This window comes from Grammomys surdaster, unplaced genomic scaffold (genome assembly GCF_004785775.1).
Source record: "Grammomys surdaster isolate TR1022 unplaced genomic scaffold, NIH_TR_1.0 146, whole genome shotgun sequence".
Taxonomy (NCBI): Eukaryota; Metazoa; Chordata; class Mammalia; order Rodentia; family Muridae; genus Grammomys; species Grammomys surdaster.
Genome location: NW_021604604.1, coordinates 3,912,301 through 3,934,376, shown reverse-complemented (window position 1 = coordinate 3,934,376; position 22,076 = coordinate 3,912,301). Strand labels below are relative to the sequence as shown.

General features: G+C 39.4%; 1 protein-coding gene across 1 annotated transcript in view; it reads left to right on the top strand.

The window, feature by feature from the left end:
• Nucleotides 1-21,195, top strand: part of Spag6 (sperm associated antigen 6) — a 53,077-nt gene extending 31,882 nt beyond the window's left edge. Inside the window, exons 5-11 of the mRNA XM_028764921.1 lie at nucleotides 3,566-3,771; nucleotides 4,702-4,875; nucleotides 5,987-6,139; nucleotides 8,936-9,127; nucleotides 14,523-14,639; nucleotides 17,195-17,340; nucleotides 20,914-21,195. Of these exons, the coding sequence (XP_028620754.1) occupies nucleotides 3,566-3,771; nucleotides 4,702-4,875; nucleotides 5,987-6,139; nucleotides 8,936-9,127; nucleotides 14,523-14,639; nucleotides 17,195-17,340; nucleotides 20,914-20,983 (1,058 nt within the window). The 3' untranslated portion in view covers nucleotides 20,984-21,195. The remainder of the gene's footprint in view (nucleotides 1-3,565; nucleotides 3,772-4,701; nucleotides 4,876-5,986; nucleotides 6,140-8,935; nucleotides 9,128-14,522; nucleotides 14,640-17,194; nucleotides 17,341-20,913) is intronic.
• Nucleotides 21,196-22,076: the final 881 nt, after the last annotated feature.

Genomic DNA, 22,076 nt, shown 5'->3' with positions numbered 1-22,076 from the left:
CAGGTGTGAATATGGTACACTGAGATACGTGCAGGCAAAACACCCACACACAAAAACTAAACAAATCCAGCTCTCTGAAATTTCTTGTAGGCAAAGTTTTAGAGGTACATAGTTTGTGAATGTCTGTTCCTCACTGCTTTTTTTGTAGCGTAGACAAGCAAAGGAAAAGGAGGGGTGGGGGTATCAGGGAGAAAGTGGGTAGCACTTCCTGGGATGAAGCCCCTGTACACATTCCCTTGATGCACCACAGACCCAGGCCTGGTCCTGTTCTGCGCTTGTAGGTCTCTTCCTGCATTCGCCTGGAGCGAGTTCTGGTCTAGAACAGGGATTTAATTCTGCTCTACTTCCTCCAAGTCCAGCCAGGGTTCCAGCCGGTAGTAAGCACTCTCTGAACACCTGACATGTATAGACATATATAGCAAGCATAGGAGAGGCAATAGTTGTATATCTGGGTGTTTTTAGCTGTTAGTTGCTGAGCATTGACCACAGTGACTTAAGCAATAAGAACTTTTAAAAGAAATTTATGGCAGATGACATAAAGTTCAGAGTCAGGGCAGTTCCAACTGGACAGTGTCATGGAGGCCCCAGATGTCTTTCATTTCTGTACTCAACCATCAAAATGTCAGCAATGTCATCCACAAGACAGGGTTGGTGCTCCAGACGTTGTTTGCAGACATGGCCATAGCCAGCAAAGAAACGGTGGTGGTGTTTCCTATTGTGAACTCAGTGTACTGCAGAAAAGCCCTTCACAAAGCTTCCAGTAGACTTCAACTGAGGTCCTTTGGGCAACGTGATTCCCTCACTGACATATACTGCTGGGTATACATGCTGGCCACTGGTTTGATACACCAGTGAAAGTGGTGATTGAGGAAAGGGGAAAGAGGCATCACTGAATAGAGAGAGAGAGGCTGAAGGCAGGGTGTGTGCACATGATACAGTGGAATCCCCAGGTAAGGTGCCCTTACCTGTGGAAGAGCAGCTAATAGAAACTGCATGAGTGAAGATCATAGGTCAATATTACTTCTAAGGAACACCATGTGGCATTCAAGTGCAGACCCCTGCACCATGGGACCATATACACTTGCTGATGCAAAGGGTCTAAGTAGAGAATCTAAGTGAAAGTTTGCTGGGCCTACTGAAGGTTCTTGGAAACTTCTTCATCTTGCACATCTTTCTCCAGGGACCTCCCAGTCTCCCGACATTTAACAGTGCTGCTTTCAGAGACTGCAGAGCAGCATAGGGAGACGTAGATAGCTTTGTCAGGACAGTCTGCTTTATTATTAATGGTTCACCATTTGGGTGATGGAGCATGTGTCACCCCAAAAATTCAATGAGAAAATATATATAAATCTAACATAGATGCTTTGTAGAAAGAACTTTGAGTTTTTGTTGTTAATGGCTTATTTACTTAGCTGGGAATTGCTTAATATTTCCATTAAAGAGTTGAATTATACTGTATGTTCATTACTCCTATCACCGTGTGAGAGTGAGATCTCACAGTGAATTTATCTTTCCACTTTCTGTGGATAAACATCTGGCTCATTGCCTTAGTTTCTTTTCTGCTGCTGTGAAAAATGATTTGAGGAAAAAAGGGTTTGTTCAGCTCCTAATTCCTGGTCTCATGCGTCCCGGCAGGACAAAGTGACAGGAACTTAGAACTGGTCACGTCACATCCACAGTCAAGAGCAGAGAGGAATGAAAGAAGTCATTTGGGGTGGTGCTCAGTTTGCAGACTCAGTCTTACGGAGCCCAGAATCACCCTGCTCAGGGAATGGTGCTGGCCACCATCAAACCAGGCCTTCCCACATCAATTAACTTAAGACAGTCCTTTGCAGACATTCTCAGACACTAGCCTTAATCTAAACAGTCTTTCACCAGTGCACCTGGAGGTCTGCATCCTGGGTGTCAAGTTGACAGCATTTACCATCACACCCATTATATTCCAGGAGGCAAATATCAATTGATATTACCAGATATCTACCTGTATAATTTAGGTTAGGTTGCATTTCTCAGTTAATTAACAGGAAATTTGAGTATTATATTTAGAAGTGGCACATACTGTATATTGTCTTCAGTTCTCTGGGGGGGGTGGGTTGGGGAGAGAAACAGGGATTGTCTTACGTGCCTGCTGTCCTGTCCATCTTCTGGTAGATGCAGCAGCAGACCAGAGATTTTTTTGATACTTTCGAGGAACCTACTACATTGCCATGTGATAGCCAAATCTTTCTGATATTATATTTGTAAAAAAAATAAAAATTCCTTTTACTTCCTCAAGTTTTTTTGAGATTGTATATAAGCTCCCTATTTATATCATATTACATACCAAGTTTTTTTTTAAATTAAAATATTTGCTAAATGAGCCTAGCACATAGTAGCCTTCCATTAATACCTGTTTAATGAAAGAATAAATAAAATGTTTATACAGTATTGAGTCTTCTAAGGTAATTATGATTTAAGGAATTATTATGATTAATAATTTAAGGAACACAAATTATAGACACTAACCTGTATTTGCTAACATTAGAGGTTTTTTGTTTGTTAGTTTGTTTTTAGAAAATGTAGTATTACCAATCTTTTGAAAAATTAACTTTTTCCCAAATTAAAGATTTAAGTGATATGATAAATTGCTATTTTAGCTTGACAATTTATATATATGCACTAGAAATACGGGGAAATAAAAGTGTAAGTTGTAAGGAAGAGATTAGAGAAATGATGTATGTAATCCAACGAGACCACACATGCATCAGGAGTCGACTGTGTCACTGGACAGAGCTTTCCTCTTCTCAGGTGGCACTTACTGCACCCACATTATAAGGCTCTGCTCTGATGACGCTCATTCTCTGAAGTGTCACATTATTATTTTATAGTTGTTATTCATGGACATATAAGTAAATCAGCACTGTATTTGTTTGTTCTCTCTATAGCATGGTTAAGATAAATATAGTCCTTTATCTAAATATTAATATGAAAGTATGTTGATACATTGCAAACTTCATTTTTGAAAGTATTTTAGAATACAATGAAAAGACAGCCTTTTATTTTGTATAAAACATTTTTGAAAATATTTTCAAAGTATTACAAGATGAAAGGAATTTAACAATCGACATTATTGGTCCACGAGTCATGCTAATGCTTACTCACATAAATAGCACAAAATACTGCCTCATTAGTGCGGTTGGTAAATTTTTGTACTTTAATTTTCTCTGTTATTGTAAACCATGCATAAAATGCTTCCCTATTGAGAAGTGCAGAATTGCCAGAGCTTAAACAGCTGACATCTGCTTACTCTCTTAAAAAAAAAAAAAAAAGAATAACAAGCCATTTCAGCCTAATCTACCTCAAATGTGTTCATGTAAATGGAGGTCCATCTATTGACCTATGTTCTTTTCAGCTCAGGATTGGTCCACATGGTTTATGAAACCAGAAAGGCTGATTTGAAATGCAGATGTCGAGAGAGTGAAGTACACCCTCCCCTTTTTTCTTTGCTGTATCTGTCAGGGTGAAAGATGGCTTGCACAAGGGTCAGTCACCCATACTCACTTAATTACTTTTCTTGGACCCACAGAACTGTCACAAGCTGTGGTGGATGCGGGAGCTGTTCCTCTTTTAGTACTCTGTATCCAGGAGCCAGAGATTGCTTTGAAAAGGATTGCTGCCTCCGCCCTCAGTGATATTGCAAAGCACTCTCCAGAGTTGGCGCAGACGGTGGTGGATGTCGGAGCCATTGCTCACTTAGCCCAGATGATCCTCAACCCTGATGAAAAACTGAAGGTATTTACAAGTGAGGTCAGGAGACAACAGACAAGCCAGTGCTCAACAATCCAAAACAATGAGATGTGTACAGACTAATGTTATAAGGAAAAACAATTAGCAAATACCATGGGAAACAGACACGAATATATCCTGTCTTGGGTCTTTTAATGTGAAAATAATGCTTTGGGTGTCACATTTAAGATGCTATTTAGAAATCTGTGTGCAATGCTGAAGATTCCAGGTAGCATTAGTATTAATATTAATAATTAAAACAAGGCATTGGCCTGCCCCAAATAACTTCTAGCACATCACTAGAATATTTGAATTTCTTATTAAAATTACCATGCTTATCAGTCTCTGGTAGCTCTCTAAATTTACCAGTTATACAACTACATATGTATAGTTTTAAAATACTAACATTAGCTAAGCAGATGGGGAGTTATTTCAGATGGTACAAACAGCATGCCATAAAGACATTCATTTTGCTGTTATTGTACCACGCATATCATAAATTAGCAACCTTTGTATGTGTAATCAAGAAGGGATATTTACCTAAAGGTCCTATATTTTAATTACATGTAAAAGGTTTTAAAGTACTCAGTAGAGAACCAATGGGAAAAAATCTAATAATAATAAAATTGAGTTTGTGAGTAAGGTGTGAAAGTCCCAAGGCTCAGAAATCTTAGATTATGCTAATATCTATGTGGCTGTTTGTTTTCTGATAAAGAAATTAGACTATCATGATTCTAAGTTACATCTGAGCCCAGAGGTGGACTAGCGGATCTGTAACACTTTGTATCTGAGCTCTGAGGTGGACTAGCAGATCTGTAACACTTTGTATCTGAGCTCTGAGGTGGACCAGAGGATCTGTAACACTTTGTATCTGAGCTCTGAGGTGGACCAGTGGATCTGTAACTCTCTGCTTCACTTTATTTTTTTGCTTATCAGCAACAGGTCCTCTCAGCTCTGAGTCACATTGCAAAGCACTCCGTAGACCTAGCAGAGATGGTTGTTGAGGCAGAGATTTTCCCAGTCGTTCTCACCTGTCTGAAGGACAAAGACGACTTTGTGAAGAAGAATGCATGTACTCTGATTAGAGAGATTGCAAAGCATACGCCAGAGGTAAAAGCAAAGCAAACCCAAACAAAACACAGACCTCAAGACGAAGTTAAACTCCAGTTTTGCTTTTTTAAATTAAACACCAGTTTGTCTATGAGGTCTGAGCTTGCTCCATGCAGTCTCACGAGGCCATTGCTCCTCGTCCTCAGCACTGCAGACATTTTGGATGATGTGACTGTCTGTACATGGTAGAGTGAATGCTCACCAGTGTCCCTGGGCTCTGCCCACTTGATGTCATTGACATCCCTCCCCCACAAGTAGTAACAATGAAACTTGACTCCAAATGTTGTGGGATGTTCTCTAGAGAACAAAATCACCTCCATTTGAGATCCATTGAGTTGTATTCATGACATTTGAGTTTGAAATACAGTTCCTAATTATTGCTAGCCTTCCATTTCTAGACTGTGGGGAGACCCCAAACCTCTACCATCCTTATCATTTTATGACAGCTGGGGGCATGGGAATGATATGGCCGGGGTAGGTTGGGACCAACCACAGAGTCTTCCTGGCCTGCTGTGGTACTCAGATAGCTAGCTGCTCTAACGTGATTTTCTGCTCTGAGTTTTTAGATGTGAAAGAGAGACAAACCAAGCCTGTGTTGATTTTGAAGTTGTCTCCTTTTCCTGTGCATATTTTGACTAATCTGTTTTTCATTTCATTACATGTTAAAAGTAAATTTCATCCAACATCTCTATGTAGTCGAGGTTTTCCAGAACCAAAGGGCACCACCCAGCTTGTAATTACAGTTGGTGTGCGGGTAATTAGGTCAGATGTCAAGTCTGATGTCTTTGGACATTGATTCATCAGGCATTGTGATTGGCACTTTTGTGGTTAGCTAGGTATGAACTAGTCCTCAGCTTACTGTCTAGAGGAATTTTGAAATTCATTACAATAAGGGTCAAAGTTGTATCTTTTCTTTTTAACCACAGAATAAACTTTTCCACCATGAATATTTGGGCATTTGAAATGGAGGATTATTATACGTGAGCATTTCTTTAATAAATGCAGAATGGTAGTCACCTTTACCAGGTAGCTTTAAGTACTAAACAGGGTGTGGCTGAGTCAGATCTAAAGAGCATCTGGTGCTGTCTGGGGTCTTATTCTTTTTTTCCAGCTCTCCCAGCTAATTGTTAATGCCGGAGGCGTGGCCGCAGTGATCGACTGCATCGGATCCTGCAAAGGGAACATACGACTGCCCGGCATCATGATGCTGGGCTATGTGGCTGCTCATTCTGAGAATCTGGCCATGGCTGTGATCATCTCCAAGGTTGGTGCATGCTTCTGTTTCTCCTCAATTTCATGGTAGACCCAACCATAGGCTGACCCCAGGATAGGAAACATAACTAGACACAGTAAAAGAATTGCCTAACTGAGTTCAGCTGTTTTACTGCTTATACACGTCAGCGTTTATTAATATGTGTCCGAGGGGAGATCTTTGAAGAGAGATGTGAGTTATAAAATATGTAAAGCTTTTTATACCTAACATCAACCATTTATTGAGCATTACTGTAATCTGTCTTTAAAGATTATGTACATGTATATCTTGAAGGAATAATTGTGCATACTTTAAAAGACTCTAGCTAAAAACTTCATTTAAATCACTTGTCCATTTATCACTTTCAGGCACCCAGGGTCTGTGTATTCCTCCATTGCTCTCATCTGGGTCAGGAGATGGTGCTGGCTAGCTCTCTTTTCAGATGCAATCAGGCATTCAGAGGGCTCAGCAAACAGCAGGACTTTTGTTGTTTTATGCTTTGGAAATTTAGCCTTTTCTCAATTTACAGCTTCATATGAACCCACTCTACAGTGCACCTGTGGCCCGTAGTAGGTGCTCACAAAATATGTTGGAATATAGATATGGATTTCCTGAAGATCACTTCAAAGACTTCGAGTTCACACTGTGTGCTCACACTGTGTGTGGCAGCCCTCTGGGGGGCTGGGTTCTTATCAGTATAGAAAACCTGCTGCTGTTTGTTAAACAGAAATGGGGATTTTTCCCCCTTGCTAATCCTCCCAACACAAAGGAGCCCCCAGATCTTGATTTCCTACCTTTTCCACATGATGCTCCCTGTACTGAGCTCTCTCTGTCTTGAGTTTCTTTTGTTCCTGTTCCCCACAGAATGACTAGGGCAGTACTGGTGCTTTTGGAGGGGTCAACAGGGATGTGCCTGGGGTTTCGATCCGTGGCTCCTTTGTCAGGGAGATGTCTCATTAGAATGAGGAGGGGGCTGCAGTTGCTTGTGCATCCTACATTTCCTTCTGAATCTGACCAGGACATTCTCCCCTTCTTTGGTGGAGGGCTGCGGCCACTGGCTTGGCTTTCAGTTCTTTGAGCACTAAGGGAGAAGCAGAGGTCTGAAGCAAATCACACAGCAATGAGAGGTGTTTCTTCCTTGTCCTCTGAGGGGCTACAAGGACCAGTTGATAATGTCTGTTATTTATGGCTCTCTGTTGCCTCTGAAGCCCAGAGACCTTCCTGGTCTCATCTGTGCAGTCACAGTTGGGGCCAGTGATGTGGAGCTTGGGGTGAAGTGCAAGGACTGTCTGCTGGTCCTCTCCTTGGTCCCATCTTCCCAAGTCACTCCATCCTCACAGGATATAAAAACATGGTGAGTTTTAGGAAACTGAGCCCAAAGTCAGACAGACAGACAGACAGGAAAGGAAAGGAAAGGAAAGGAAAGGAAAGGAAAGGAAAGGAAAGGAAAGGAAAGGAAAGGAAAAAGGGAAGGAAAAAGGAAAGGAAAGGAAAAAGGAAAAGAAAGGAAAGGAAAAAGGAAAGGAAAAAGGAAAGGAAAAAGGAAAGGAAAGGAAAGGAAAAAGGAAAGGAAAAGGAAAGGAAAAAGGAAAGGAAAAGGAAAGGAAAGGAAAAAGGAAAAGAAAGGAAAGGAAAAGAAAAGAAGAAAAGAAAGGGAAGGGAAGGGAAAGAAAAAGAAAAGAGAAAGAAAAGACAGATTAAGAGGCTATGGGGAAGGCACACATGATGGTCTTGACCTTTGCCACGGCAGCATTAACATGTGATACCAGTTCTCACAGTACTACATTTGAAATGATTACTATTGTCTCAAATTAATTATAAAATTATGCTTTATACAGAATCTGGAATTGAAACTTGACGTTTATTTTATTTTTAAAATGTATTTATTTTTATTTTATGTGCATTGGTGTTTTGCCTACATGTATGTCTGTGTGAGGGTGTCAGATATTGGAATTACAGACAGCTGTGAGCTACCATGTGGGTGCTGGGAATTGAACCCAGGCCCTCTGGAAGAGCAGGCAGTGATCTTAACCACGGAACCATCTTTCCAGCCCCTTAATATGTTTGATTTTTCTCCCTAGATCTATAAACTTATTTTGAGGACTTTCGATAATGTTTTTATTATTTAAACAAAATTAGAGTCTAAAATGCAAAATGCACACACACACCACCCCTGTAACAAAAGCAACCTGGTCACAGCTGACCAGTGACAATGAGCAGAACTGTCCTTATAAAGTAGACCAAACCGACCGGAAATGTAGGTGGTCCTTCAGGGAAGATATTAGTGGAAGATGGTCCATATAAGAGGCTGTTAGAATGGATTCTTGTTCATATTCACCTGATTTTTAGTTTGTAGTAGTTATTTGACTTCAGATTCACTGTACTCGGGGTGGGGTATGTGTGTCGCTGAGGGTTGAACTGAGAGCTGTCCTCAGTCTTAACTTTTTAAACAAGTTTAAAAGTTTTTAAGGTTTTTAAAGTTTTCTGTTCGTCCCAGTGGAATCTGGTTTTGCTTGGTCTGAGACATCCCTCTTGTTTGCTTAAATGTGCTCTATTGGGGGAGAGGAGCTGGTAGAGACATTCTTATTTAAGTTGGATTGTTATAGGTAATTAAGGTCATTTAGCTCTCATCATTCTAGTGACTTAAGAAATGGCTTCTCTTGTGATGGAAGTATTTATTGAACCATTTAGGGGGAAAAAGGAGAGAGAGATCAAGGCTGAAATGATTTCTTGTAATGCCTGAGAGACAGGGAGGACTTTAATCCCGGTCTAGATGTATAACACTTGCTCTTTTGATTCCCTCTGCAGGGTGTACCGCAGTTGTCAGACTGCCTGTCAGAAGAACCGGAAGATCACATTAAAGCTGCGGCTGCCTGGGCTCTTGGGCAGGTTGGGAGACACACTCCGGAGCATGCACGGGCTGTCGCTATCACAAACACGTTGCCAGTGCTGCTGGCTTTGTACATGTCCCCAGAGAGCTCTGAGGACCTACAGGTGAAAGTACGTGCTTGCTTTTAACAGGATTCGGGAGACTGGGCACACACTTTCTCTTTCTTTAAAACATGTGGTTCAAATATCATGATGTTCCTGATGGACTGTGTTACTTTTCTCAGTCAAGGAAATACAAATCTGTCAGGAGAATGGGAGAATGGGAGAATGGGAGAATGGGAGAATGGGGTACCTTATCTCTGAAAACTGGTGACCCTTGTCTCCATGATCAGTGATGTCTTTTCAAGGAAATTTTGTACAGATAAACACTTGGATGTAAAGTGAATGTCTGGTTTTCTATATTGCTGTGGACATTTTCTATGAAATAGGAATGAAAGAAAAAAAGAATCTTTTGAAATTGGGTTTGATGGAGAACATTCTGTCCATTTTACAGTAAAAAAAAAAAATGAGTCCAAAAGAATTTAAATTGCTTTTCAAAGATATAACTAGCTAGCAAATATTTCTGAAGCTATAATTTATGTCTCCTAATTTCAAGGATGTCTGATCTTTTAATTCTGTGTCTTCTTTCTTTTTAAAATGTTTAAGATTCACAAAATTAAAAGTTTTTTGAATCATGCATTTTTAAAAAGGCAGATTTTAAAAAAATATTAGTGGCCATGAAGGTGATTCATGAAATAGGCATATAAAGTAGGGCAGACTATTTAATAATTGTATAAATTCAAGGAAAGAAAAGTATTTTCTAGCATACACATTAGGAATATATGGAGGGCTTTCAGTTGACTTGGGAGAGGTTTACAGCAAAGACAGTAATTCAAAATAAGGTAATCATGGCCAGCCCCATGTCTTGATGGGTAAAGGTGATCTCTGCCCAAGCTGAAGACTTGAGTTCCATCCCCAGGACTCACATGGAGGAGGCAGAAAGCCTGCCTCAGGCCGAGTTGTCTGTTGATCCATCGAGCCCCGTACACTTGCTGCTAGCATGAGCTCGCACCCTCCCCTACGCAGAAAACAAAAGATAAATGTAATTAAAGCCCAAAGCAAAATTAATAATAGAGCGCATTAAAATTTAATTAAATGGGTAAATTAACGAACAGTGAAATACACGTGCTGAAATGCAGCTTTGGATGACAAGGTAGAAAGTTCCCTTTTGTAAGTTTTATCAAAGTGACTTTCTTTATTTGGTTATGTTTACACGCTACTTTTCTAGACATTGATTGTTCAAGTTGCAAGACTTTCCAGATCAAAGCAATGCTTACATAGATTCAGGGCGCCCCTCACATGATGGTCGCAGTCAGGTAACGTGGATAGCAATACCGGGCAGACAGGAGATCAGCATTGGGCCCTCCCAGGTCTTCTCCAGGTATACAGTGTATGGTTCTTCAACTTTCTGTTGAGAAATCCGAGACCCATTTACAGTTCTGATTTGTCAAGGTATGGGTGATTAATAATGTAATCAACAGGAATTATAGTTTAAGAAACCCTGGCAATGTGGCCCTTAGGTAGCATCAGATAGTTTATACAATGCTACCAGTGATTACAATGTACAGATTACAATGTATAGTTTTTACTTCTAAGTGGTGTAAGGATTAACCTGAGAACTTGGACATGCTAGGTATGAAAGCCCTCAGTCACTAAGCCAGCCCCCCTGCCCATCTAATATTTTTAATGAACCATTGTGACATTATATTGTACAAATATCCATGGAGAAAAATTAATTGAAAAACCTTACTTTTAAAAGCAAGATAACCTTTATTCTGTTTTAATTCATTATAGGAGGTTTTGTTAGGCTAACTGATAGAAATGAAGTTTCTTTTGATACAGTATTTACTTTTAGGAAACACACCAGGCATTAAATGTTTAAAAAGGGAACCTTTAGTCATTTCCCTGACAACAAACCTTCCCAAAGCCTGTTTGACTTAACACCAGCTCACTGAGAAAATGTGTATCCAAAAGCATTGGCAACTGTCTAGTGGCATTTCCCACTTGTTACTCTGTGGCAGCTTTCAAAGAAGGAAGCTAGCTCAGGGTTCATTTTTGTCTCAAAGGCATGTCAGCATCCGTAAGCACTGGCTAATTGGTTCTGATCAGGGAGAGCCAATGAGCAGCCTCTTGGGATTATTCCTGTGTGGTCACTGTTCGCTGCCCCCATGATGTTCTAGTGCCTTAATAAAGAGTGAAAAGTCTGTTATTTGACTACATCATCCAATATATTTTCTTTAGAGCATCATGCTGAAGTGCTTTAGCTTATGTTGGCATATGAATCCTTATGAAACTTTCCAGGACATTAACCACACATAGGTCTCATGTTCTCATGGTCATGCTTTCCATTGCATTTTAGTAACTTTATTGAGATATAACTTACGTAACTTACCTACTTACAGTATAAGACTCAATGGTTTTGAATCTACTCACAGATTGTGAAATCATCATCACAAACTGATTTGAAGTTTTCCCTCCATTAGTTGTCCTTCCACATCTCTTCTGCCTCTAAGCAACTGTTAATTTTCTTCCTGTCTCTATGAGTGGATACAATATCCATAACTTTTTGTGTCTGGATTGAAAGAGTTCTGTTAGCTCGTTTAATGTGTATGGTTGTCTTGCCTGCATGTGCTCTGTGTACCATGTGTGCCTGGTACTCATGGATGCCAGAGAGGGCATCAGATACCCTAGAACTGGAATTACAACCATTGTGAGCCACCATGTGGGTGCTAGGAATCAAACCTAGGTCCGCTGGAAGAACAGCCACTATTAACCACTGGGCTGTCTTTCCAGCCCCTAACCTGACTTTTAAGACTCTTCCATAGCGCATATCAGCCATTTGTTCCTCTCTGTTGCTGGATAATACTCCACTGTTTATCATTTGCCAGTTGAAGATAGACACTGAGCTCTTTAAACTCTTTATCTGTTTTCACATGTATTCATGTGGACATATTTTTTAATTTTTAAAAAAAATTTATCAGTAGTGTGTGTGCACATGTACATATGTGCACATGTATGTATGTGCATGATGTATGTGCATAGACATATGTACCATGGTTGTATGTGGAGATCAGAGGCCAACTCTATAGAGTTGATTCTCTCCTTCCATCTGAAGATCAACCTCAGGCTGCTGGGTGGACTCGCGCAGCAGGCACGTTTACTGTGTCTCTAAGCTGGAGGCATGCCTGCATTTCTTTTGGGTATATTTCTGGAAGTACAATTGGTGGGCCACTGCTAATGCTTTAAGACTTAAGATTTAAGAAACTACTGCACTGTTTTCTTATACAATCAACTTTTTCACATACTTGCTAATGAATTTTTTTTATTCATTCTATTCCTTTACTGTAGCTATCCTAATGAGTACTTTTGATTTTCATTTTCCTAATGGCTAGTAGTGTTGGAACATTTTCATATACTTCCTGTCTGTTTGTGAATATTCTTTGATCTTCTGCCTATTTTATTATTTAAATTTGAATTTTGATCTTCTGCCTATTTTATTATTTAAATTTGAATTTAAATTGAAAATTGGTACCAATCTCAGGGCCTTCTACATGTTAGGCAAGCCCCTGTCAGTGAGCTCTATTTGCAGCCTGCCTATTTTTAAATTGATCATTTGGGTGTTTATTTTCAGAGGTCAGAGGTAAACAAGTAAGCAAAACCTTAATTAATAATTCTTTCATGTGGGACAGTACAGTTGACTGTTATCATATTAAGGAAAGAAAACTCCACAAACTTCTGAGGTCATTAGATTTCTTTTTAGGGCTCTTGACTAATGACTTGATCAGTCACCATCCACTTGGAACGGTCTGAGTTGGAGCAGGGCTGTCTGAGAGCTGTGATTGATATAATCTTCGCCATTACAGCTATTTGACCTTGTTAGCAATAGCAGTTAAGTTAAATTTCTTGGTCTGCTAAGGTCATCATGGTCTTAAGATGGTTTACAAAGGGGCAGTGTAATCAGGTGTGTTGGAAACTGTGATGTCTCTTCAATTCACACTGCTTGTGGGCTACCTTTCTCCATTCTTTAGTTAACCTATGCAGCAATGGAGGCTGTGTAAGACTCCTGAGTCTGGTTCTCTAAAGAAAACCTAAAATCCAAGAGATCCTTTAATGATAGCACAAATAGGACAAAAGTTTTACTGACTGCAATTGTCCATGATGTAAAATCGAAATGGCCCTTCATTTCAAGAGCATTGTTAGACACACAGTAACAAAAGCAGAAGGGCAAAATGTGCTGTGACTTCAGAGGAAGAAAAGAGCAAAGTCCCTAAGGTAGCCTGGATGCTCACCACACCCAAGATGTGGGATTTTAGAGAGAACTACCTATGGGCAAACAAGTTGTACACACCATACAAAGAAACAGTATCAGAGCCAGCCACAGCTCCAGGCAGTGCTCTCGTCACAGCAGGGCCCTTCAGCCCCGCCCACAGCAGGGGACAGCAATATTGTATCAGTTTGAAAGCAGGGAGAGTGCTGGCAGGAGGGGAGGTGGGAACCGTACATGTGGTACCCATGTTTGGGGAGTGATTCTCATTTGACAGTTGATAGGACAGTTGAGTAGATTCTGTTTTTCTTCTACTTGAAAATGATGGATCAATTTCTATCCATGAGCTATAGCAGTGTCTACAAATACACACTGAGAAATTCACACACTAGACATTTATCAATGCATCTATGTGAAATTAACTCTTTTAGGCAGCATAGAGTACCTACACCATATAGATATTATATATAAATATTTATATAATATGTATACATTTATATAAAGAAATAATTATATAACTATATTATGTATTATTGTATGTTATATACTTTATAATAACTATCATCTTATATTGTTGATTAAAACAAATGTAATCCTTTAGTTATCTGTTTAATAGCTATAAATGTATACTTATATATTTATTCTAATGCATGTTAGTTTACAGTAAATAAGTACATTTTATACTTTTTAATTTTGTAGATTTTTAATATTTATTTTTATGTGTGAGTGATTTGCCTTCAGGCACACCAGAAGAGTGCATCAGATCCCATTACAGATGGCTGTGAGCCATCATGTGGTTTCTGGGACTTGAACTCAGGACCTCTGGAGAAGCAACTGGAATTCTCATCCTCTGAGCCATCTCTCCAGCCCCACTTTATCGTTTTAATGTTCTGAAGTATATTTAAGAACTCCCCTATTCACTGCATAGCTTAAAGTTTAACAGGATTCAGTTGGTAAAACTGGTAGTACCAGTCAAAATAGTCCTTCAGCACTGAGAAATGGAGATCCGTATCTTGTGTATCTGACTTTAAGACCCTTAAAAAGGGGTCTACAGGGGCTGGGGGCAATGGTTCAGCTGTTAAGTTATGCAGAAAATTGTTAAAAAATGTAACAACTGTGAAGAACTGACTTCATTGTCAAATTCCAGAAATATGAGATATGAATTGCCAAGATTTTTATTTACTTTGCTTTGTATTTCAACAGAGTAAAAAAGCCATAAAGAATATCATCCAAAAATGCACCTACCTCCCAGCTCTGGAGCCATTTCTCTATGATGCGCCTCCCAATATCCTGAAGTATGTGACTGGACAATTCAGTAAGGTGAGAGACACTCTCGTGGCCTGGGAGAAGGGGAGACCATGAACAGTATCTGTGCGCTTGCTTTTCTGTTTCCTTCTGTGAAATTGGCCCTGGGCTTTACTGTTTAAGACTCAGTTCTCACCAGTCTCAGTTGATGCAGGTCACACTGGTTAGTAAGACTCACAGACAAATGAGACACTTCATCCTTTGTTATTCAGTTCTCAAGCTCTGTACTATTTCCTTAAACGGTATGGAGGGCGATAATAGGCCGACACCTAGGAAACCTTACTCTATAGATGGCTTCTGCCAGGACCTATCTTTTAGTAGTTTCCAGTGTCCTTTAGTCTCGCTTTTAGCCTAGGAACACAGCCTAGGAACATCTTGAGAAAAGAAAAAATGTCTTTGAGCCCCTGAAACACTTTAGAAACTCTGTACTGGAGATGCTCCGAGTCATCTGGCACACAATGACTTCTTATGAACAATTTACACAAGTGTAACAGCACGCTTTGTAGATCATTGCAGATGGGGGTGGACTCTCAGAGCGCAGAGCCAACAAGGCCCCCCTGACAGTGATCTGACTTAAAGCAGGGGCTTTAAGCAGAGGCTGTGGATATGGTTCAGCTGTCAAGAATACTGTCTGTTCTTCTGACCTGGCTTCAGTTCCCAGCACTCTCACAGCAGCTCACAACTGCCTATAACTCCATTCCCAGGGAATCCATGACCTCTTCTGGTCTCCATGATCACATGTACATGGTACACAGAATTAAATACAAAACATCATATACATTTTGAAAAATAAATTATTACCATGTAGCCTGAGGCAGAGTCAGGTAGATCTCTGTATATTTGAGGCTGGCCTGAACTATACAGAGAATTCCAGGCCAGACAGGGCTGCAAAGTGAGATCCTCTCAAAAAATAAGCGAGCAAGCAACAAACAAACAAACAACAAATCCAAAAACAAATGAAAGAAATCAGGGCCTGCACAAGTCATGTGCCAGAGTGCATGCGCTTAGACTCCGTTCTGCTGAGTTACAGTTTTATTTTGATTTTGGTGCTGAGGACGGCACTTAAAGCCACACACATGGCGGCTGCTGTACCTTGGAATACAGCTAGAACTATATTCCAAGTTACACCTTTAATTCTTCAGGCAAGTCTCGACCCTCTAAACCTTAGTTTGCTTACACATAAGACAGGATTAAGGATGCTTACTCCATAGACAGTTGTAGAGATTAAATGAGTAGCATATGGCAAGAGTTTAGCTCAATCTGAGGTACATAAGAACACCCCAAAATGAAAGCAAAAACAAGCAAAATTGTTTTTTTAAAAGACAAGACACTTGGGCCTAGTGACATGGCTCAGCAGGTGAAGGTGTTTCCATCTTACCTGACAATCTGTGTGTGATCAGGACCCCACATGGTGAATGGGGAGAACCAACTCCTGCAAGTTGTCTTCTGGCTTCCATCCATGTGCTATGGCGTGAGCAACCCTCTAATACGGATGTAATGTTAAAACAACAGCCCATGTTGGGGCTGATGAGCTGTCTCAGTAAGCTCAGGCACCTGCCACCTAGGCCTGACTCAAGTTTGGTCCCTGGAGCCTGTATGAAGATGGAAAAAGAGAACCAACTTCACAGAGTTGTTTTCTGATTCCATGTGCATGTGCATGTTGTGGTACATGTGTCCACCCCCAATAATAAGAAAACAAGCAAACAAAACTTCATGTGTTTAAAGCCAACCAAAGTTTCTTTAGTTAATGAGAGAAAACAAACTCAGTCGAACAGTTTTAATGCTATTTATTATAAACAAGGTCATTTTTTCTGCCTCCTCCACCCCCCATCTCTCCTTCTCCTCCTTTACCCCCCCATCTCTATCTCTAGTGGTTGGGATCAAACCTAGGGACTTGGACATGCTTGTCAAATGTTATCACTGAACTGCCTTAGTCTTTTAAAGATAGGATGTCATTGTATGGCCTAGATTGACCTTTAGTTCATAATCCAATTAGCTCATGATCGTCTGGCCTTTGTCTGCTGAGATACAGGTGTATGCCACCATATCTAGTTTGTGTTTTCTTAAGGGAGGTAATATTTGAGCTGAATATTAAACAGCAGGCAAGAGATATCCAGGCCAGGAGGTGTTTCCTCAGTGGGAAATGCAAATGATCACATAGCTTGCATGCTCTGATGTTCTGGAGACAAAGCTTGGGATAAAGACTCGTGAATCTGGAACTTGGAAATGTATTCAGGAGATGATGGGAGAGGCCCTCCTCTTCCTTGTTACAGAGATTGCCTTCACTTCCGTGGAGAGTGGAGAGACCTCAGATCCATGCAGCTCTAGGTATGAGTAGGTCTCCACCAGCTCCTCTGTCACATACCTTTATTTCATCTCTACTACACGAGGGTTAATGTACTTTGAAAAAGAATGTATTTTTCTTCAAGTCATCGGCTCTTTAAGTTATAGGTAGTATACTGAACATAAGTATATTTTCTGCATTATTTCTGGTGCGATATAACTTTTGAAGAGAAATAACCTGACTTGGAAAAGTAAAGATTACGTTTTTATCTGTTTCTATTCTCAAGGTGCTGCCCCATGACAGCAAAGCTCGAAGGCTCTTTGTAACAAGTGGTGGACTTAAAAAGATCCAAGAGATAAAAGCGGAACCTGGGTCTATCCTCCAGGAGTACATCAACAACATCAACAGCTGCTACCCCGAGGAAATAGTAAGGTGGGAAAAATTGACGTTAACCAGTTCCATATTACAAACCAATTCTCGGTTTTCCTATCTGTGTCAAAATGTAGACGTTGGGGGCTGGAGAGATGGCTCAGTGATAGAAATGCTTCATATGTAAGCAAGAGGGCTTGAGTTTGAATCCCTACACCTGTGTAGAACCTGGGCCACACATAGCCTAGGTATTGGGGGCAGAGACAGGTAGAACATGGGAGCTCACAAGCCAGCCAGACAATTGATGTCAGTGAGGTTGATTCACTGAGAGATTCTGTCCCCAAAACAAGGAGGCGAATGACGTACTTATGTCCACACACATGTGCATAGAACACACACACACTCACACACACACACTGCGTATAACACATATACAAAAGAAGAAAAAGAAGAGGGTGAAGGTTAGGACAAAGAGGAGAAAGAAGAGAAAGGAGGAGGAGGAAGAAGAGGAGGAAAGGAGGAAGCAACTGTTCATTTTGCTGTTTGAGATGATCCTGCTATATAGATCAGACTTTCCCCGATTCGCTAACCTTTCCCTATTAGCCTCTCCTCCCAAGCGCTGGGGTTAAAGCCATGTGCTACTAAACTTGGCTTGGATTCTTTTTAGAAGCTTGCAATTACATGTCTGTGTATATGCACATGAGTCCAGCTGCCCCCAGACAGATCCCCTGGAGCATCTGACATGGCGCTGGGAACAAAACTCAGGTTTCTACTTGGGTCCTCTGCAAGAGCAGAGTGTGCTTTTGACTGCTGAGCCATCTCTCCAGTCCAAGTTGTATATTCTTGAGAGTTTTATGATGCTGTTGTTGTTACTCTTTGAGAAAAACTCAGCTCATGTGTCGGACAGACCTAGGTTCCCATCTCAGTTCTAATTATTTCCTAAATGACCTTGAAGACAATTATTTTATTATTTAAGCTAGAATTTCTGTGTTTGTAAATGTTATTACCTATCTTATAACATTAGAATCAAATGACATCATAATCAAAGGGCTTAAATGAGTAAGAATTCAATCCAGGCAGCATGTCTCATTGTTTCTTTTGGGGTATCTCTATTCTCACGTTTTTTCCTCTTGAGATTAAGTGGCATTATTAGGTAAATCAAATTTAATCTCATAATCATGTTAGAGACATTATACTTGGGTCCTTATTTTTTGCTATTTGTTTTGATAACAAATGCATAGTAAGCAAAGTGTTTATTCCAAATTTACAAATATAAAATTATTGTGGTGTGTTTAGAATGTCTTTTATTGCTGAGCCGGAGTTACATAGTTTTTCCTAGTAGGAAGCTACTTTTTAATTCCTTACCACCACAGTAGTTGGAACGAAGTCTTTCTCACAGTAAATGAATAACTTGATATCTTTATTTATAGGTCTATATTTTGAGATGCATGTGGGGTCGGTTGCATCTATGAGGGGCTGGGCAATTGTAAGTGCTTGCTCTGTTGATGATCTGGGGATGTTTACTCACTTCTGGGCTGCTGGGCGTCCTAGAGACTGTGAAGTCTCTGAGGTCTTTGGTGAAGGACATTTGGCAATAGCAGTAAGCTTGGCAATGAGTCTAGCTAAGACTCAAGAATTACTGGTACATCCTGACTGATAAAGTGTGACTTTTAGTTTAGCAATGTCCAGTAAAAGTATAGCATGAGCCATATGTATCGTTTCCAATTTTCTGTTAGTCACATTTAAGAAAGTAAAATGAAATGGCAAATAAGTTTTAATAATTTTTAAGACTCCACTTATCGAAACCTTATAAGTTTAACTTGTAATAAATATAAAGTTAGTTAGTTTACATTTGTATAATATCTTATTACTTCTAGAATATCTTAATTCAGATGGTAAATCTCATTGTAAATATTTGGGTTAAATTTAGATCGTATAAAACTAACATGGGGAAAGACAGGCTCACAAATGATTCCAAACACGTTTTGTGTTTTCCAAGAGTTGATTTGTCAGTTTTGAAGTTAAAATTTTAAAATAAATTTCTTAGCATAGTAACTATATTTCTAGTGTTTTTTAGCCCTATGTGACTAGTGGTTATTTTAAGTAGCACATTTTAAAAGATTTTTAAAACCTGGCCTCCTCACATTTATAGAAAAACTAACCTGTCATGTGTCCAACACATTTATGAGGAGCCAATGAAACTGGGATTAGCTTTAACAACTGTACTGACTCAGACATAGAAAGACAATTAGCCAGTTCCGCAGCAATGCTAGACTAAGAAACCCATTTTGAAACTAATTTTTCTAAATTTGGTGGCTTTTTTATTTTATTTTTTTTGAGACAAGACCAGTGACTTGCTACGTGGCCTTAGCTGATCTGGAACTTGCTAGTTAGACTAGGCTGGTGTTCAACTCACAGAGATCCACCTGTCTCTATCTCCTGAGTGCTGGGAGCAAAGTCATGTGCCATTGCATCCAGCTAAAATTTTATTTATATTTAATTATCTGTGTATGTATGTGTCTGTGCACATGAGTGCAGGAAAAAGAGCATGCTCTGTGTCTGTGTGTGTAACTTTGATTGTGAACAAGGGACACTATTAAAGAAAATATAGCTCTGTTTTGCCCTCCTAACTTGATAAAGGCATAAAGACACCTAACAAAGGATAAATCCCAGGATTAACTTTAATGTATAGAAAATATTTTCAGAGGATTAATCATTTTGAGTAAATATTCAGGGTTTTTTTTGTTTTTTTGAGAAATATTCAGTTTTTAAATCAATTTCTACATTAGAATATGTACCAGATTTTATTTGGCTCATTTTTATGTAAATGTAAATTCTTTCCACACCATACCACCATTCATATACACTATTCATATATTTAATATTTTATACAAAGTATTTTATGAGATGATCAATTTAGAAATCTGAAAATATAAATGTATGGTACTACATATGCCCAAGAAGCAATGAAGATAATTTTCTATTTTATATAATGAGTGTTTATAAGGCATTTATTCAATTGTTTTCCATGTGAATTATGACTGGTTCTGATCCAACTATACATTAAGACATGGTTTCTAAGGCAATTGGAATGCAGAAGTTGATTATCAATAACAGATTGTATTCTCTAATATATAAGACATTTATTAGCTATGATCTTTAAGTACCACCACTCATTTAATATGATAACAAGAATGTCTCTGAAATACTACCCCTGGATTGAAGAGGTGCTTGGAAAATATCTCCTTTGTCACCACACTTACATTCTTGAAGTGTTTCCGTATCTAGGACAACACTGCGAGTTGGGGTTCTATTTCTTCACATGCCCTAACCTTATGCATCAGCACTATGGAACATATGTGAAGTTTCATTCAGACAATGATTTAGCTTAAAACACTTTATATTTATTTATGTGTGTGTGCGTATGCACCACAGCATGCTTGTGAAGGTCAGACTTGTTGGGTTGGGTCCTTGTAATACATGGGCTTCAGGGATGAACTCACCAACTTTACTGATTGAGCCATAAGTTATTTCTCACCAGCCCTATATATTATCTCAATAAATTCTTTACATAGACTCTTTGGATTCTACTGTATGAAAATTTCCATATTTTTGACAGCAAATTTTCTTTTTCAGGTACTATTCTCCTGGATACTCAGACATACTTCTGCAGAGGGTCGACAGCTATCAGCCGCTTGCTAACTGAACAAAGTCTTACAATACTCAAATTCACAGGAGAGTAAGGATAACAGTTGTTAAAGATCTTTCTAAATGTCTGGACAAGTACATCCTAGTTTTGTTCAATGTGAAAAATTTTTAATGTTTTCTATATTTATGTAATCCTTTAGAAATTATTACCTACAATGTATGAAAAGACTAGTACTAATCATTTACATGAATAAAGAAAAAGTTAAAAGGCAATTAAGGGTTTTAGGATATTTATTTTTCTATAAAACGCATAAACACAACACACACATCTTTGCGACTAGATATAAGTGAGACATGCTGTTTGAAAACCTTTAGTTACGTCCTCACAGATCAGATAGGAAACCTGACCTTGCCAGTTACACAAAAAGACAGGAAAGGGAATGTGGAGAGAAAGATGGGGGGAAGGGGTGCCGGGCCCTAAGAAAGGAGGGGGGTGCCGGGCCCTGAGAAAGGAGTTTTGCGTGGCCACTTAAGAACACTGAATCAAAATACGATCTGCAGATCAACTGCCTGCTTCCTGAGAATCTAGGAAAGCCCTCTTTTATTCCTAGTTCCAGAATTGTTTTCTTCTCACCCTGCATAAAGTGTTTCTTGCCTTCTGTGCATTCTGACAATCCAGTTCTCCATTCCCACCGAGGGGTCTTATCATGATTCCTGTTCAAGGCTGCAGACACAGAAAATATGTCCTTAGGATTCCCTTGTCCCAGGTTCACTTTCCCTTTCCCAACTTTCAGAATTTATATATTCAGGGATTCAAGGTAGGTATAATTAGCAAGGTATAATTCAAGGTAGGAGAATAAAAGCAGCAGGCTCAGACTTAACACACTTCACTTAGGAGGCTGTAATGGGGTCAAAGTAGAGTCCAACAGAACACTAAAGATAGTGTTGCAAAAAACATTTTTTTTCCTAATTTTCCTACCTAGCCAATACATCTCTCACCTTAGGAACATTTGTCTGGATTCACATGTCTTGGTTGCTATGCTTATATCTTTGAGCATAACAGGATATATCTGTTTTAATTTATTATCTCTTAACTTATAATTTATATCTCTTATTAACTTATGTGTACGTGTGTTTTGTCTGTGTGTATG